At 38.2% G+C, this 19,138-nt stretch overlaps 2 protein-coding genes across 15 annotated transcripts in view; both read left to right on the top strand.

The window, feature by feature from the left end:
* Positions 1 to 19,138, top strand: part of STARD9 (StAR related lipid transfer domain containing 9) — a 168,849-nt gene that overhangs the window by 68,601 nt on the left and 81,110 nt on the right. For all 14 annotated transcript variants that reach the window (XR_014021416.1, XR_014021417.1, XM_081289596.1 and 11 more), the window contains 4 exons: positions 5,093 to 5,209; positions 6,390 to 6,422; positions 6,510 to 6,571; positions 13,233 to 13,345. Coding sequence is in view for 12 of the 14 variants with exons in the window: in XM_081289596.1 (XP_081145722.1) it covers positions 5,093 to 5,209; positions 6,390 to 6,422; positions 6,510 to 6,571; positions 13,233 to 13,345 (325 nt within the window). In the remaining 2 variants the exon portion in view is untranslated. The remainder of the gene's footprint in view (positions 1 to 5,092; positions 5,210 to 6,389; positions 6,423 to 6,509; positions 6,572 to 13,232; positions 13,346 to 19,138) is intronic.
* On the top strand, positions 6,968 to 8,353 carry LOC308646537 (serine/threonine-protein kinase VRK2-like). The gene has a single exon (XM_081289609.1). The coding sequence runs from the start codon at positions 7,059 to 7,061 to the stop codon at positions 8,307 to 8,309; it is 1,251 nt and encodes a 416-aa protein (XP_081145735.1). The 5' UTR covers positions 6,968 to 7,058; the 3' UTR covers positions 8,310 to 8,353.

Genomic DNA, 19,138 nt, shown 5'->3' with positions numbered 1-19,138 from the left:
TTTTTGTTTTGTAGTGCTGAGGATTGAACCCAGGGCCTCACACATGCTAGGTGAGCACTCTACCGCTATGCCACAACCCCAACACCCTGAAGTTACTATTTCTTTCTTTTTTTTTTAAGAGAGAGTGAGAGAGAGGGGGACAGAGAGAGAGAGAGAGAGAGAGAGAGAGAGAGAGAGAATTTTTTAATATTTATTTTTTCTTAGTTCTCGGTGGACACAACATCTTCGTTTGTATGTGGTGCTGAGGATCGAACCCGGGCCGCACGCACGCTAGGCAAGCGCGCTACCGCTTGAGCCACATTCTGCTCTATTTCTTCTCTGACTGCCTTTCTTACATCTCAGTTTTACATTTAAGGTCAAATACTGTGTTCTGAAAATAGACAACTGGACTTTCTATTTCTCATAGTCCCTAATGGGAAACACATAAGTGTTTCCTGCCTTAGGCTAAGATTAATACAGTTCGGGGACCTACATGTCTCAAGACTGGTTTCTTTCAGAATAACAACTGTTCTTTCTTTCCATTGGGTATGGCACAGGTTTCAGTTGGCTTTGTTCATGTTCACCTGCATTTCAAAATTTCTGTTGTAGTTTTTCTCTCTGTTATTTCCTTGGAAAGTGTTTAATTACCAGTTTCCATAGTATGCACTGCATGGATACATATACTTAAACACAGAAGATGAAGTTTTCTGTAGTTCATAGTATAAAATGGAGAAGGAAAATAGGAAATCTAGATTCATCTGTCAAAGTCAGATATAGGCTGTTTCCTGTTTCCTCTGGTGAAATCTGCTACAAAAGCCTAGAGACAGTATCTGGTCTGCACTTGGCCCATGTCTCAAATTATGTCTGTTGATCCCTAGCTAGGTTCATGTAGCCATTAGAGGAAGAGATGAACTATTCTGAGCCCTTTCACCAACTAAAGCCCAATTAAGTTGTTTTTTTCCTTTTTTAAATTTACTTTTTATCTTACACAGATAACTCTGTCTTCATCTTCAAATAAGTGGTACAAAAGTCTCCTTTTCTATACTATCACAAGAGGGAATGGGTCAGTAGATGCACAGATAGTATTAACTTTACCTCATCATCTCCATGTGATGAGAAGTGTAGGTAAGTGCAACTCTGGGTTCCTTAAGGTTTTTTGTTGTTTGTTTTTTTCAGTACTGGGGATTGAACCCAGGGGCATTCTACTACTAAGCTAGTCCCCTGCTCTTTTAATTTTTAATCTTAAGACAGGGTCTTGCTGAGTTGCTGAGGCTGATTTTGAACTTGTGATCCTCCTGCCTCAGATTTTCAAGTAGCTGGGATTAAAGGTATGTGTCACTGCTCAGTATTTATTATTTTGAACATTTTCTTATCCTAAGTTGGAACTCTGTGATTTTGTGTTTTTATTTTTTATAAGTCTACTTGGAAACATAATACATAAAGGAAAGAACTATAAACTACCCAAAACATACCTATCAGTGAAAAATTCCTTTAGGAAAATACAAATCTTAAACAGTCATGAAATCTCCAGAGATGAGGTTCATTTTGGTTGGATTTAAGAATGGTTTGCCTGATAATGTTACTAATATCTTTCCAACAAGCAGAGAGTTCCATTCCTTAAGATTTATCTTGTTGAACTTATTTTTTAATGAACTATTTTTTGAAGCAGTTTTAGGTAGAGCAAAATTAAGCAGAAAGTACATGGAGTTCTCTCATACCCTCTCCTCGCTCATGTTGAGTTGCCCCCACTAACAGTATCCTGTACCACAGTAGTACATTTATTACAATCTGTGAACATACCTTAGCACATCATTGTCACCCAAAGTACATAATTTATCTGTGGGTTCACACTTGGTACATTCTTTGAGTTTTGACAAATGTATAATGGCATGTGACTTTTTGTTGTAATATACAGAATAGTTTCACTGCTCAAAAAAGTCCCCTGTGCTCTGCCTAGTCAGTCATCTCTTCTAACCCCTGGCAATGACTGATCTTTTTATTGCGTCCATAATGTTATTTAGTTGGAATCATACAATATTTTGCCTTTTTCAGATTTCCACTTAGTAATATGATATTTTGAGATATGATAATTTGCCCATTTTTCATTAGGTTGTTTCCTTTGTCTATTTTGGGTACTCTTCCTTTATCAGTAAAGTCTTTTGCTAATATTTTATCCTGGTCTGTGACTCGTCTTATTCTTTTGAAAACTTCTTTTAAAAAGAATCTTCATTCCTAGATTCAGTTGAATTTAGAATTTTGGGTATTGCTAGGTTTTTGTTTTGGGCTTTAGGTTGTAGGAGTCCCCATATAACAGTATCTAGTGGGCTGTCACCTGTTTAGCTAACACTTTAAAAAACTGGAAGTTTTTTATTACATGCATTCTGTCTAATGCTTCTTCCTACTTATGCCCCAGAAAAGAATCAAGACCACCCATTTCTCTAGAATGTAACCCTGCATCTTCAGATTCCTGTTTAGTGACTTTTTTTAGCTTTCAAATTGTAGTTGGTATTCAGTGAATGTTTCCATTTGATTCACTTTATTATCATGGTGAGAGTGGAACATGGTGTTATCTGGCCTTTGGTACTCTTCTGAGGCTGTGAATTTTCCAGGAATGTTTAATGAGCTCTTCCCCACAGTTCTTAAAAAATAGTAGGTGTATCTTGATAGTTTCCATGAATCCCAGGTTTGGAGCCTAGTGGCTTTACCTATTAACATCTTTACCATTGAGGGAAAATTGTATCTTCAAAGATATTTACATAAAACTTTCAGGCAATTATTTGAATTTGGATAATGACATGGACAAAATAACATTCTATTGATTTTTCATAATCCTTAATCTGCTCAGCTGTGCATGAGCTATGGAAAGAAATAACACTGAGATCTAGATGTACCCTTGCTCTGTCTGCATCTCTGTTCCCACCTCCTGACGGGGCACTAGAAAAGAAAAGAGGAGTTTTATGAAAGATTTTCCAACCAAATAAATGAATGGCAGCCAACTAAAATAGTCTATTGCAGAGAAATATACCCCTCCTTCTTCAAATTGTGGGAATTTCACCCAGCCAGATTTCAGGAGGTAAATGACCTTGCCCAGTTTTCAGCTTTGCTAACATAGAGTTAGTGAGTGGAGAGGCTGCTAGATATACCGGGAAAAGAAGTAGAATTTATACAAGGCACCAAAAAGGTTACCAGTGTTATATCTGTATATTAGAAGGAAGCAGGAAAACTAGCTTCTAAACTGGGAGCTTTAAAAAATCTTTAGGCACAAATCTTTCACTGTACCCTGGGTTCTTTTGGCTTTATGCCTGATATTGGAAGCATTAAAAAAACAAACAAAACAAATAGTTCACTGGCCAAGAAGCATAGCTACAGCTGTTAAAACAGAATAAGTAGCATAATTTTGACTTAGAAACTCCTGTCTTTGTACCTGTTATCCCTACTTTCATGTATGAACTCACTTAATCATCATTACAATTTTTGTAATAGAGGTACAGAAGATCTATTTTATAGTTAGAGAAACTGAGGCCTACAGTATTTAAGTAACTTGCCAAAAGAACACATGGCTTTGAAGTGAGAACCATACTACAATTTGGAGCTATATCAGATAATTCACAGAATTGAAAGGAAAGTTGAAAAATGGTCAGGAAAGCATGGGACCCCAGGTAACAGGGAACCTAGGCAAAACCATAGCACAGAATAGTCTAATTGAGCACTACACTTGGTACTTCTGCCACTGTATGCTCAGCAGCATGCAATACTGTTGAACTCTTGGAGATTTATCAGTCATTGCTTTGTTTTTGCAACTTTCTTTCAAAACTCAAGTGGGAACATTAGCGTAGTTAATGTGCCTGTGTTGTAGCTGCCAGAAAGTGAAGAGCAGTATCTGGCTTGCTTGGCTTCTGTAGTAGAGGATTGGGCCCTCCTTGCCACTAAGACTTACACAATCAAAGACTTCCCTCAAATAGTCAAAATATGAATGTCTACCATACCAGGAGGGTATGCAGACATCCATGTACATACTGTTATGGAAAGGTTGAACTGGGAAGCTGTGCCTTCCTCATAAACCTGGCTGTTTTTTCCTGAGAACAGTTCTGCCTATTCAAGACCAGTAGAACTTTCAGGCATTACACAAAGTTTATTGAGTATAAAGTTTATTGAGCTAAATGACCAACAGAACCACCTAGCTATCAGGGGCAGTTTGAGGAGAAAATGTATATATAGTAGACTCATGAGGAATATCCTAATTTCTGAGCTTACCTGATCCTTAGCGTGGTGTCTTTAGATCTGGCACTTACATGTTACTGGGTAATATTTCACTGTAGGTTTATCCACTTAACCATAGTGAACATTTTCTTGTCATGAGAGGAAAAAAATTATTTTGCCAGCATGTCTTTACTCTTTTTCTAGACTCTTTGCCTTAAGACTAGGGATCATGGCCTGGCGTGGTGTCATATACCTGTAATCTCAGCAACTTGGGAGGCTGAGACAGGAGAATCATAAGTTCAAGGGCAGCCTCAGCAATTAAGCAAGGGCCTAAGCACCTTAGAGAAATCCTGTCTCAAGTTTAAAAATAAAAAATGGTGGTTGGTGTTGTAGCTCAGTGGTAGAGAGCTTGCCTAGCACATGTGAGGCACTGAGTTCAATCCTCAGCATCATATAAAAATAAATGAAATAAAGGTATTGTGTCCATCTACAACTAAAACATTATTTTTAATTAAAAAAGGGCTGAGTGGGCTGGGACTATGGCTCAGTGGTATCACACTTGCCTGGCATGTGTGAGGTACTGGGTTCAATTCTCAGCACCACATATCAATAAATAAAATAAAGATCTATCAACAACTAAGGAAAAAAAAAGTTCTGGGAATTTCTCAGTGATAAAGCACCCCTGGGTTAAATCCCTAATACAAAATAAATAAATAAATAAATAAAAATATTTAAATGATCGACTGCATTTTCCTTAGCCATCTTTATTCTGAAGCTGAATTTATTCCTGTGAAATGGTAGAAATTTATAGTCATGTGTGTTTGAAATATTTTATAAATTTTTAGATTAAAAATAATTTTAAATCTGCTATGGGTAGAAGGATCAGTGACATGGTCTGCTTTTGTTGTCACAGGTGTTTCAAGACTTGGGGACTGAAGTACTCTCTGGAGCTGCCAGAGGCTACAACATATGCCTTTTTGCCTATGGGCAGACAGGCTCTGGGAAGACTTATACCATGCTGGGGACCCCAGTAAGTATTATTACTACAATGATGTTTCTAATGTCACAACAAGCCTGAATCTTGTGTTCTTGCCACTGTGAGATAGAATGTGATTTTCATTGCCAGTCAGCTTTAACAAAATTTAATGAACCCTCTTCTATACTAAGAATGGGTTTTTCATCACTTTAATGGAAAGGTAAACTTTGATTAGCCTGCTTATTCAATCCTGAAGAACCTTAGGATTTTACAACTCCCTTTGACAAAAATGTCCCTGTCAGTTCTACTGAATTTGTCATATTATTTCCAAGTTCATCGCTTGAAGCCTTATATCACTCTGTGTCAGTAAGACCTAAACTGAATCTTCAGTGCTGGCTAGAACTGTGCAGAGATGAGATTACTATGGCCACTCTAAAAGGTTACCAGTGTTATATCTGTGTATTAGAAGGAAGCAGGAAAACTAGCTTCTAAACTGGGGGCTTTAAAAAATATGTAGGTTTTAATGAGCACTTTGCTTTATCTACAGCAATTCAGAAGGGCAGCATTCCCTAAGAATACCTCTGTTTTAGAAGTATCCCAGGGAGATGAACTGGTGGAAACGGTGACAGATAAGATCATCCAGGGACATTATCTGAGACATTATTCCTCCTGAAAGATTATCCTGCTGCTTCAGGCCTGATTCATCACTTATTTTGTCTGTGTCTAGTGTGTTTTCATATATTTGAAATTAAAAGAAGAAATTGCCCACTAAACCAAGGGGTATAAAGCCCTTAACCTGAATATAAGATGGAGAAAGATTATGCCTCTCTCTAAATTGAGATATATGTTCTGGACACCCCGGTTCTCTAGTCTTCCTGTATGTAGGGATAGGAGGTAGGGGGATCTAGGAAGGACCACATTAGTAAAATGAGTTTATGCAAGAAAGATGTAATCTTTCTTGCATGAAACACATATCTAAGTTTGCCAGCTTCTCCTTTTCTTCTTTCTTATGGTAGTAATCTGACTCCCTCAGTGCATTCCTCCCATGAGGGTCTCTTGATGGCAGGGATACATAAGTCTTCTATGTACTTCTAGTGAAACTGCCTAAAGTGAAAAGGCTAACACAAAGATCCCATGTACCCATCCTCCATGCTGAGTTGGTTTCTGGGGTGTTGAGTCATAGAGCTCATTGCCTAGAATAACCAATAATTCTTCCCTTTCTTCTCTTCTTTAGGCCTCTGTTGGGCTTACACCACGGATATGTGAGGTACAGACTCTTTTAACTGGATCCTTTCAAAGTAGGTCTCTTTTGTCTAATCCTTTCAGTGAAATCCCAACCCTGTGGTTTGTGCAGGGTCTCTTCACCAAGGAAGAAGACTCTGCCTCGTTGCCTTCCTCCTGTAGGATAAAAATAAGGTAAGAACTTGTCAGGTACCAGGACCTGAAATGTTCCTGCCATTTCAAATTTTGGCATGTTCATCTGTCCTCTCCTTACTTCCAGAGTTACCAGAGGGATGCAGAGAAGCCACAGAAGACACATCTTATAGAACAGGGAGATGAGAAACAATTAGGTTCTCAGGTTACAGAAAACTTAATTCCTTATCCTTGGACTTAATAAGCAGATGTCTCCTTATGTGGCCCACCTTACCCTGGCTAACTCTTTCCTTCGTGTCCAAAGCTTAATACTAGATTTTTGGGTTTCTTTTTCCTATCCTTTACTGGGTGGTTTTATAGGGAAATGGTTCTCAAACTCTAGTTCCCAGACTAAGACCATCTTTTCTATGATAAAATTTTAAGCCCTTGGCGGGCCGCCTGCGCGGGGAACTGGAGGCCGCGCCCGCCCGGCCGCGAGCACAGGCGGCAGGCAGCGTGTGGCGGGCGGCGGACACCGAGGCCGGGAGTGATGCCGCCAAGAAGAAATGGGAAATACAGACTTCCTGTTCCACTTCCAGAAGGCAAAGTTCTGGATGATGTGGAAGGAAAACAATGGGTGCTGGGCAAGATGATTGGTTCTGGAGGATTTGGATTGATATATTTAGCTTTCCCCACAAACAAACCAGACAGAGATGCAGAACATGTTATAAAAGTGGAATATCAAGAAAATGGCCCGTTATTTTCAGAACTTAAATTTTATCAGAGAGCTGCAAAAAAAGAGTGTATCAAAAAGTGGATAGAACTCAAACAGCTTGATTATTTAGGAATTCCTTTGTTTTATGGAACTGGTCTGACTGAATTCCAGGGGAGAAGTTACAGATTTATGGTAATGGAAAGACTAGGAATAGATTTACAGAAGATCTCAGACCAGAAGGGTACTTTTAAAAAGTCAACTGTCCTGCACCTGGGTATCAGAATGCTGGATGTACTGGAATATATACATGAAAATGAATATGTTCATGGTGATATAAAAGCAGCCAATCTACTTATGGGTTATAAAAATCCACATCAGGTTTATCTTGCAGATTATGGACTTTCCTACAGATATTGTCCCAATGGGAACCACAAACAGTATCAGGAAAATCCTAGAAAAGGCCATAATGGGACAATAGAGTTTACCAGCTTGGATGCCCACAAGGGAGTAGCCCTGTCCAGAAGAAGTGATGTTGAAATCCTCGGCTACTGCATGCTGCGGTGGTCATGTGGGAAACTTCCCTGGGAACAGAACCTGAAGGACCCTGTGGCTGTCCAGACTGCTAAAACAAATCTGTTGGATGAGCTGCCTGGGTCAGTGCTGAAGTGGGCTCCATCTGGAAGCAGTTGCTGTGAAATAGCTGAATTTTTAGCATGTGTTTATAGTTTAGCTTACAATGAAAAGCCAAACTATCAAACGCTCAAGAAAATTCTGAATCCTGGTGGAATACCCTTAGGACCACTGGAGTTTTCCACTGAAGGCCAGAGGACACGTGTGTATTCTCCTCCCAATAAAAAAGTTGATTCACAAAAGGCTGCGACAAAGCAAGTTTGTCAGATGCAAGAAAAGTCAGCAGAAAGAGTTCACAGTGAGAGAAGTGCTGAGTCCTTGGCCACATGGAGAAGAGTGCCAAAGGAGGACAAGCTGATGGGATCCATGAACAGTGAAGCAGCTCAGGTCCAAGGTTGTATGGCTTTGTTAAATGAGAAGGGGCAGAAGATATCCTATCCCGCTGATAAAAAATAAAGGCAGCCGACACTAGTTATTGCAGACAAGTAACAGTGAGCACATTTGTGTACTGATCTGGTTTCTTCCTTTATCCTAAGAATGTAATGAAGTGCACTTAAGTTTCTCATGCCATCTATGATGCATGAGGGACTCTTAACATGCATATTCCGTACTTTTACATTGGTTCTTCAAGTCTAACCCTTACAATTAGATATAAGTGAAGTGTTTCCCTATCAGTAAGTTGTATTTTAAAGTGATGATTTTTTTACATGATTCGATCATTTATTTAGGTGGATAGTGACATACCTTTTGCAGAAGGCTCATTTAAGCAACAGTAAAAATCCTTCCTAATCCAACTATTTTTGATAAAAGAAGCATATGATATGTTTATATCTAGACTGAAAAAATATTTGATTTTGTCAAACTGGCCAGCATTTTATGTGTTTTATATGTCACTATTTTCCCCAGATGATTTAAAGTGGTTAACAATAGGAACAGGATACTATAATACCACCTTTTACACCCTCTGTCCCAGAAAAAAATTAATATATCAGGGGGCTAAGGTGCTAATCATTAAACTGAGCACTGAACTTGGCTCTGAACTTCCCGGCAGCTAAAGCAAAAATTAGAAGCCTAATAGTTATGTATTCCTGAGCCAGCCAGCAAGCAAAGTATATTCAGAGAGAAGCACTTCTTTTAGTGCTGGGAGGAATCTTTAACCTTATTCTCATGTTAATAGTAGCACTGTTTATTGTTTTGAGATTATGTAAATGGAATCCACTTCAAATAAGTATTTTATAGTTCCAATTTATAAAATTAAATTACTGCTTGGTGACAAAATTGAGAAATGCTAATTCTTCAGTAAGAATATTTCTCAAATCTTCCAGTTCACCAGTGTCACTTAGTATCTGGGCAGGGAGGAGCTATAATATTGATACCTGGATTCAAGCAGAGAAATGGATTCATTTTGGCTAAACTGGCAGTGAGATTTTGAGATTTTTAGTGTACATTTTATGACTCCAGAAAGTCCTATGCTCCTTTTCCTCGTCAGTTCCATCCCTCAGAAACAAGCCCTGTTCTGACATTCTGTTTCTCATATCTAGATCAGTTTTGCCTCTCTGGGATTTCATATGCATGCGTTCCTACAGTGAGCAGTGTTTTGCACTCATCATCTTTCAGCATGTGTTTGAGATTTGCCTGTATTCACGCATGGCTCTATAAATTGTACCTTTTCATTGCTAAGTAGTCCTCTATGGAATCATCATTTTACATGTCCATTTTCCTATTAATGGACACTTGGGCTGCTCCTGATTTTGGCCACCATGATGATATAGTTGTCATTCCACTCCCTCCCAACATTTGGTGTTGTCAATCTAGCCTTAGATTTTAGCCACTCCAATGTATATATTAGTACATTGTGACTACAATTGTCATTTATCTGATGACTAATAATCTTGAACATTTTTTTCCCCTGTGGCCATTTCTTACCTACTTTGGAGAAATGTCTTTCCAAGTGTTTTCACTTATTTTTAGTTGGATGTTTGTCTTTTAATTATAAAGCTTTAAAAGTCCTTTGTGTATTCTATGTACAGGATCCTCATTAAATACACACACAACACACACACACACACTTGAGATCTTCTTTTAAGTTGTGTGCTTTATTTTTAATACTATATTCAACAAGTAGAACCTTTTATGTGTTTATTCAAAAGTTCAATTTATGTTCTCTTTATATCAAAGCAGACATTTGGCATTTGTTTTTTAGGGCTTGGCTAGCTTCACTTAGCATAATCTGCTCTAATGCCATCCATTTCCCTGCAAATTCTATGATTTTGTCATTTCTTAGTGCTGCATAATACTCCATTGTGTATAGATGCCACATTTTTTTATCCATTCATCTATTGAGGGGCATCTAGATTGGTTAAGAACAGAACAGGAAGGAAGAGCATGAGGAAAAGACTATAGTAAACAAAGACGAATGGGGGAGAGAAACGGAGAGAGAAGGGAAAGCATATGGAAATGGTAGGAGACCTTCAATGACATATAAAATTATAAGAGGTTATGAGGGGCAAGGGGGAGGGAAAAAAACGGAGAGAATTGAACAATAGCAGGGGAGGTAGAGAGGGAAGATGGGAGGGGAGGGGAGGGGAGGGGGGATAGTAGGGGATAGGAAAGGTAGCAGAATACAACAGTCACTAATATGGCATTATGTAAAAATGTGAATATGTAACAGATGTGATTCTGCAATCTGTATTTGGGGTGAAAATGGGAGTTCAAAACACAATTTCAGTCAAATGTATGAAAGATGATATATCATGAGCTATGTAATGCTTTAAATAATCAATAAAAAAATTAAAAAAAAAATTTTTAACTAATATGAAGTGAAATGTTGACATAAGGTTACCAGTTTCTATTTAAGTTTCACTTAAACATAGTTTGTTTCCTTCCTTCATTTCTTTCTTCCATGTTCAATGTCCTTTCTAAAAATATTAAGATGTAATTCACCTACCATAAAATGCCTGTAGTACAAAATTTTGAAGTATATAGTTTGATTTTTATAATATTTCCAAGACTATACAAGCATTACCACTGATTCTAGAACATTTCCATCACCCCCAAAAGAACAAATATTCGTTCTTAAAAATTAAGTGATTGTGAATGTTATTTCTTAAAATTTTGAGTGTATAAAATAAAAATATACAAATCTTTAAGTGGGAATATATGTATATATACACACACACATATACATATTTTACTGTTTATAACATCTGGGAACAGCTATGCCAAGGGGGAGGGCAGGGTTGTAATTCAGTGGTAGAGCACTTGCCTAGCAAGTGTGAGGCACTGGGTTCAATCCCAAGCACCACATAAAAATAAACAAATAAGGGGCTGGATTTGTGGCTCAGCGGTAGAGCGCTTGCCTAGCACGTGCGAGGCCCTGGGTTCCATCCTCAGCACCACATAAAAATAAAATAAAAGTATTGTGTCAACTACAACTAAAAAAATATATTTTTATTAGTTGTTCAAAACATTACATAGCTCTTGACATATCATATTTTATACATTTTATTCAAGTGGGTTATGAACTCCCATTTTTCCCCCGTATACAGATTGCAGAATCACATCGGTTACACATCCACGTTTTTACATATTGCCACACTAGTGTCTGTTGTATTCTGCTGTCTTTCCTATCCTCTACTATCCCCTCTCCCCTCCCCTCCCCTCCCATCTTCTGTCTCTATCCCATCTACTGTACTTCATTTCTCTCCCTTGTTTTTTTCCCCCTTTCCCTTCATCTCCTCTTATATGTAATTTTGTATAGCGATGAGGGTCTCCTTCCATTTCCATGCAATTTCCCTTCTCTCTCCCTTTCCCTCCCACCTCTCGTCCCTGTTTAATGTTAATCATCTTCTCATGCTCTTCCTCCCTGCTCTGTTCTTAGTTGCTCTCCTTATATCAAAGATGACATTTGGCATTTGTTTTCTAGGGATTGGCTAGCTTCACTTAGCATAATCTGCTCTAGTGCCATCCATTTCCCTGCAAATGCCATGATTTTGTCATTTTTTAGTGCTGAGTAGTACTCCATTGTGTATAAATGCCACATTTTTAATCCATTCATCTATTGAAGGGCATCTAGGTTGGTTCCACAATCTAGCTATTGTGAATTGTGCTGCTATGAACATCGATGTAGCAGTATCCCTATAGTACACTCTTTTAAGGTCTTTAGGGAATAGTCCAAGAAGGGGAATAGCTGGGTCAAATGGTGGTTCCATTCCCAGCTTTCCAAGGAATCTCCATACTGCTTTCCAAATTGGCCGCACCAATTTGAAGTCCCACCATAAAAAAAATATATTTATAAAATAAAATAAAGATATTATGTCCATGTACAACATATATGTGTGTGTGTGTGTGTGTGAATGAATGAATGTATGAATGAATGAGAGAGAGAGAGACACACACACACACACACAACTAGGATTACTATGTTTAGATAAGAGAATGTTAAGGAGAAAAAAATGTATGGGACAAGTGTGAATATAGTTTAGCTTTGAACTGGAGCCTCTTTTTCTGACTTCTAACTTCACAGGCAAACATATGTGTTCTGATGATGAAGATCTTTCTGTGAGAAGTCTACTTTCTTATTTCATAAAATCTTTACTGTTTTTTTTTTCTTTTTAGTTTTCCTTTGGTGCTGGAGATTGAACCCAGCAGCACTTTACCATTGAGCTACATCCCCAGCCCTTTTTATTTTTTATTTTGATTCAGGATGTCACAGAGTTGCCTAGACTGGCCTGAAATTTTTGATCCTCCTGTTGCAGCCCCCCAGGTTGCTGTGATTATAGACATGCGCCACTGTAACCAGCTCTTCACTGATTTTAATTAAGAATTATAACTGCTTTTTTAAAGAAGGAATAAAATGTCAGTGGATAAGATAGAGCATAACTTACATACAATTCCGGTGTATAAAACAGATGAGAAATGCCCTATTTAAAGCAGGGATAGAGACTGGAACCCTTATTAATTAGTTTCCCTCACTGCTCAGCAATGGCCCCTGAGATGCCTTCACAGAACAATAGAGGGTCCTGTTTGAAAATCACTCAAGAAACATACTCTATAGACTATGTGCCATGGAGGCCTGATCAGGACACAGCTGGTGGCCACATACTATGGCCAAAAATCATGTTGAAATAGTCCCTCAAGGGCTAATCTCAAATAAGCACTGTATTATAAACCTGAAACCATGAAGTGATGAAAGCCATTGCTTACATCTCTTTTGTAAACAAGTAGAAAGACACATAAGGGGAGTCCTGGCTTGGTCAAAGACTTAGATTGTCAGAGATAGAAGTTGGAAAAGGAACCTGGAACCTTCAGATTCTTGGATTAGTATTTTTCCTTCTTTTTTTTTTCAAAGTCTAATTGTGTTGCCTTTCTCTCCTTTAGTTTCCTGGAAATCTATAATGAACGGGTACGGGATCTATTGAAGCAATCTAATCAAAAGAAGTCCTGTACCCTGCGGGTCAGGGAGCATCCAGAGATGGGCCCCTATGTGGAAGGTAAGCTTTTGTGGTCCCGGAAATCTGAGATCAAACTGAAGTCTTAGGAGGCTGTTCAAGTGTTCACTAATTCATTCAATATATGTATAATAAAAATTTACTTTAGGGGCTGGGACTGTGGCTCTGTGGTAGAATGCTTGCCTGGCACACATGAAGCACTGGGCTCAATCCTCAGCACCACATAAAAGTAAAATAAAGATATCGTGTCCACCTACAACTAAAAAAATACATATTAAAAACATTTACTTGGGGCTGGGATTGTGGCTTAGTGGTAGAGCACTTGCCTGTCATGTGTGAGGCACTGAATTCGATTCTCAGCACCACATACAAATAAAAAATAAATAAAATAAAGATCTATCAACAACTAAAAAAATGTTTTAAAAAATTTACTTTATGCTAGTTGCTGTACTAGACACTGGACATATAATGATAAATAGAAAAGACATGGTCCTGACTATAGTGGATGGAGGGAGCAAAAAAAAAAAAATTATACAATAAAATGTCGAAAAAAGAAGAGACATGGTTCTGCCCTCACAGGTAAGCTTAAAATTTAGTAGAAGGGAGTCAGAAAATATAAGAAGATGTAGTGATGAAAAAAACCTTGGGGAGGTATAGATGACCCACCTATATGAGTGGTCTGTAAAAACTTCTCTGAGGAGATAACACTGAAGCTGAGATCTGAAAGGAACATAGGAGCTAGTCCCATGAAGAACCATGTCATGAGGGGAGGAGTGTTTCGGTTAGGGAGAGCATTATGACCTACAGTCCTATGAGGCCACTTGATGTTTTCAAGGAGGACCGAGTGGCTAAAGCATGGTGAATGAGGAGAAAGGGCTCTGGTTGGGTCTACAGGTACCAGATCTGATAGAGCCTTGACTAGTTCCTGGACCAGCCAGTCTCCTTTCCAGAGTACTTTCTCTTCCGTTGGTGAAGATTCTTGGGAGGATGGGAAAGATGGGTAGATGTTGGACATGAATCAGGGTCTGGTGTGCTTCCTTATCAAGCCCTGATGTTTAGTACCATATGTCTTATTTCCTTAGGCCAGGTCCTGCTAATAAGTAGGAACATTTAGGTTCTTTAGTGGAGGAAATTGTTACCCTTTAGGATGTGTATAAGAATAAACATATAAATGTTAAGTTTCTATTCTCATAATAGTATGCTAATTTTCCTGATAAGGAAAGGAACATGAAAGATCAATGGCCATCTCTTCTGATCAGGCATAGCCAATAAATGACCAAGTAGGCATGCCAGTCACTGATTCTGTGTCTGTCTTTTCTTGAATGTCCCGTCATAAATGCAGCTGGAAACAACAAAAACATTTACTTTACTAAGAGCCACTTTTAGTTTCCACTGTGAAAAACTTCTGTGCAAAATTTTACATAAGTTTTTATGTAAAGCAGTACTTTTCAAGGCAAATCATGAGCTGATACAGTAATGTCACAATATCTCATCTCAAAATATCCTTTTATTTTCTATTGGGAGGGAGGAACCAGAGGAGACCTCAGATAAAGTACAAATGTCCTTGTACAAAAGACAACTATGTAAAAAGTTAAGAGACATTCCTAAAGTTACACTGCAAGTTGGGGCAAGATTGGAACTGGGAACCTTGCCTAGGACTGGAATATAGGAATGGGACTGTATATTGAGATCCTAGCAGGAGATCTAGGATCATAGATTCTTTGATTGGCATAGTTCCTACAACACAGAGAACATATGAACTCATATAAAGTCATAGAGCTTGAGTCATATATCCAAAGTCAATGACAGGATCTAGACTAAAATCTCAGGGCTCCTGATGCAGAGCACAAGGCTCTTTTGAGAATACTTCATGAAGTGAACCCTTGGGGAGGGAAAGATTTTTGGTAGAAATTAAATTCTCCAGCAGCAAAGAATCTTAAGTCTTTTAAGTTACAGGTTCTCTTAAAGTCATCAGGACTTTCTCAAACCGTTACAAATATAGATGAACATTTCTGCTTATTTTTGGGGTGGTGGGGGAAGGGTCCTGGAATTTGAACCCAAGGGTACTTTACCATTGAACTACATCCTTAGCTCTTTTTATTTTTTATTTTGAGAAAGCATCTTACAAAGTTGCTTGGGACCTCACTGAATTTGCTGAGGCTATCCTTGAACTTGTGATCCTCCTGCCTCAGGCTCCTGAGTTGCTGGGATAACAGGCCTGTGCCACCATGCCGGGCTATTTCTGCTACTTAGTGAAGGAATCCATGAGCTCAAAAATAACACAGAACCAGCCTTGAAAGCTGGGGCTTCCAAATGAGTAGTCACAATGAACTTTAAAGGCCTTCTTTTTTTTAATGAATAAAGAATATTATATATCTCTCAAACTCAGCATTCTGTGAATATGACTCCAAAGTAGAAAAGTGATTGGTGATTTGAAACCACTTCTTCAGGAATTCACTGAGTACCTACTAGATGCCTATATTATTCAGAGTGCTATGGGAAGTAAGAATATATAATGTCTTTAAATTGTTGTTCCACTACAGAATTGTAAGGTGGAACTTAATAGTTGTCCAAATCCAAAAAAAAGAAAGGGGTAGCCTGTTACTTTTTAATTAAAACTTATTAGGCTGGGCAGTGGTGCATGCCTTCAATCTTAGAGACCCAGGAGACTGAGGAAGGAGGATCAAAAATACAAGGCCAGGGCTGGGGATATAGCTCAGTTGGTAGAGTCCTTGTCTCTCATGCACAAGGCCCTGGGTTAAATCCCCAGCACCGCCCCCCCCCACACACACAAGTTCAAGGCCAGCCTAGGCAACTTAGTAAGAACCTGTCTCAATTTAAAAAAAAAATTATTAAGGGCTGGGGCTCAGTGGTAGAGTGCTCGCCTGGCATGTATAAAACACTGGACTCAATCCTTAGCACCACATAAAAATAAATAAATAAAAAATAAAGGTATTGTGTCCATCTATAACTACAAATATTAAAAGAAAAACTTTTAAAAAATTATTAGATAAAAGAGAAAATTGAAATCTGAAATGTACTGGGCCCTGTCCAAAGTCATATAAAGGCTAGTGGGGTATAGTATCTAAAATGATGGCTAAGTGAGACTAAAATAATATATTTTTGCTTTGATGTTTCTTTTTTTTAATTGGTTGTTCACAACATTACAAAGCTCTCGACATATCATATTTCATACATTAGATTGAAGTGAGTTATGAACTCCCAATTTTACCCCAAATGCAGATTGCAGAATCACGTCGGTTACACATGCACATTTTTACATACTGCCATATTAGTGACTGTAGTATTCTGCTACCTTTCCTATCCCCTACTATCCCCCCTCCCCTTCCCTCACATCTTCTCTCTCTACCCCATCTACTGTAATTCATTTCTCTCCTTGTTAATTTTCCCATTCCCCTCACAACCTCTTATATGTAATTTTGTATAGCAATGAAGGTCTCCCTTCATTTCCATGCAATTTCCCTTTTCTCTCTCTTTCCCTCCCATCTCATGTCTCTGTTTAAAGTTAATCTTTTCTTCCTGCTCTTCCTCCCTACTCTGTTCATAGTTGCTCTCATTATATCAAAGAAGACATTTGGTATTTGTTTTTTAGGGATTGTCTAGCTTCACTAAGCATAATCTGCTCTAGTGCCATCCATTTCCCTGCAAATGCCATGATTTTGTCATTTTTTATTGCTGCGTAGTACTCCATTGTGTATAGATGCCACATTTTTTTTATCCATTCATCTATTGAAGGGCATCTGGGTTGGTTCCACAGTCTAGCTATTGTGAATTGTGCTGCTATGAACATCGATGTGGCAGTGTCCCTGTAGCATGCTCTTTTAAGGTCTTCAGGGAATATTCCAAGAAGGGCAATAGCAGGGTCAAATTGTGGTTCCATTCCCATCTTTCCCAGGAATCTCCATACTGCTTTCCAAATTGGCCGCACCAATTTGCAGTCCCACCAACAATGTACAAGTGTACCCTTTTCTCCATATCCTCGCCAGCACTTGTTGTTGTTTGACTTCATAGTGGCTGCCAATCTTACTGGAGTGAGATGGTATCTTAGGGTGGTTTTGATTTGCATTTCTCTGACTGCTAGAGATGGAGAGCATTTTTTCATGTACTTGTTGATTGATTGTATATCCTCCTCTTAGAAGTGTCTGTTCAGGTCCTTGGCCCATTTGTTGATTGGGTTATTTGTTATCTTATTGTCTAATTTTTTGAGTTCTTTGTATACTCTGGATATTAGGGCTCTATCTGAAGTGTGAGGAGTAAAGATTTGTTCCCAGGATGTAGGCTCCCTATTTACCTTTCTTATTGTTTCTCTTGCTGAGAAAAAACTTTTTAGTTTAAGTAAGTCCCATTTGTTGATTCTTGTTATTAACTCTTGTGCTATGGGTGTCCTATTGAGGAATTTGGAGCCCGACCCCACAATCTGTAGATCGGAGCCAACTTTTTCTTCTATCAGACGCAGAGTCTCTGATTTGATATCAAGCCCCTTGATCCATTTTGAGTTAACTTTTGTGTATGGCGAGAGAAAGGGATTCAGTTTCATTTTGTTGCATATGGATTTCCAGTTTTCCCAACACCATTTGTTGAAGATGCTATCCTTCCTCCATTGCATGCTTTTAGCCCCTTTATCAAATATAAGATAGTTGTAACTTTGTGGATTAGTCTCTGTGTCCTCTATTCTATACCATTGGTCCACCCGCCTGTTTTGATACCAGTACCATGCTGTTTTTGTCACTATTGCTCTGTAATATAGTTTGAAATCTGGTATCGCTATACCGCCTGATTCACACTTCCTGCTTAGAATTGCTTTTGCTATTCTGGGTCTTTTATTTTTCCATATGAATTTCATGATTGCTTTATCTATTTCTACAAGAAATGCCATTGGGATTTTGATTGGTATTGCATTAAACCTATAGAGAACTTTTGGTAATATCGCCATTTTGATGATGTTAGTTCTGCCTATCCATGAACAGGGTATATTTTTCCATCTTCTAAGATCTTCTACTTCTCTCTTTAGGGTTCTGTAGTTTTCATTGTATAAATCTTTCACCTCTTTTGTTAGGTTGATTCCCAAGTATTTTATTTTTTTTGAGGATATTGTGAATGGAGTGTTTTTCCTCATTTCCATTTCAGAAGTTTTGTCACTGATATACAGAAATGCCTTTGATTTATGCGTGTTGATTTTATATCCTGCCACTTTGCTGAATTCATTTATTAGTTCTAGTAGTTTCTTTGTAGACCCTTTTGGGTCTTCTAGGTATAGAATCATGTCATCTGCAAATAGTGATAATTTAAGTTCTTCTTTTCCTATTTTTATGCCTTTAATTTCTTTCGTCTGTCTAATTGCTCTGGCCAGTGTTTCGAGAACTATATTGAATAGAAGTGGAGATAGAGGGCATCCCTGTCTTGTTCCAGATTTTAGAGGGAATGCCTTCAACTTTTGTCCATTCAGAATGATGCTAGCCTGAGGCTTAGCATAGAGAGCTTTTACAATGTCAAGGTAAGTTCCTGTTATCCCTAGTTTTTCTAATGTTTTGAACATAAAGGGATGCTGTACTTTGTCGAATGCTTTCTCTGCATCTATCGAGATGATCATATGGTTCTTATCTTTAAGTTTATTGATGTGGTGAATAACATTTATTGATTTCCGTATATTGAACCATCCTTGCATCCCAGGGATGAATCCTACTTGATCATGGTGCACAATTTTTTTGATGTGTTTTAGTATTCGATTCGCCAGAATTTTATTGAGGATTTTTGCCTCTAGGTTCATTAGAGATATTGGTCTGTAGTTTTCTTTCTCTGAGGTGTCTTTGTCTG

The sequence above is a fragment of the Spermophilus citellus genome (assembly GCF_964194105.1).
Source record: "Spermophilus citellus genome assembly, chromosome: 4".
Taxonomy (NCBI): domain Eukaryota; kingdom Metazoa; phylum Chordata; class Mammalia; order Rodentia; family Sciuridae; genus Spermophilus; species Spermophilus citellus.
The sequence above is the reverse complement of the archived record's forward strand: the minus strand, read 5'-3'. Positions and strand labels throughout refer to the sequence as shown.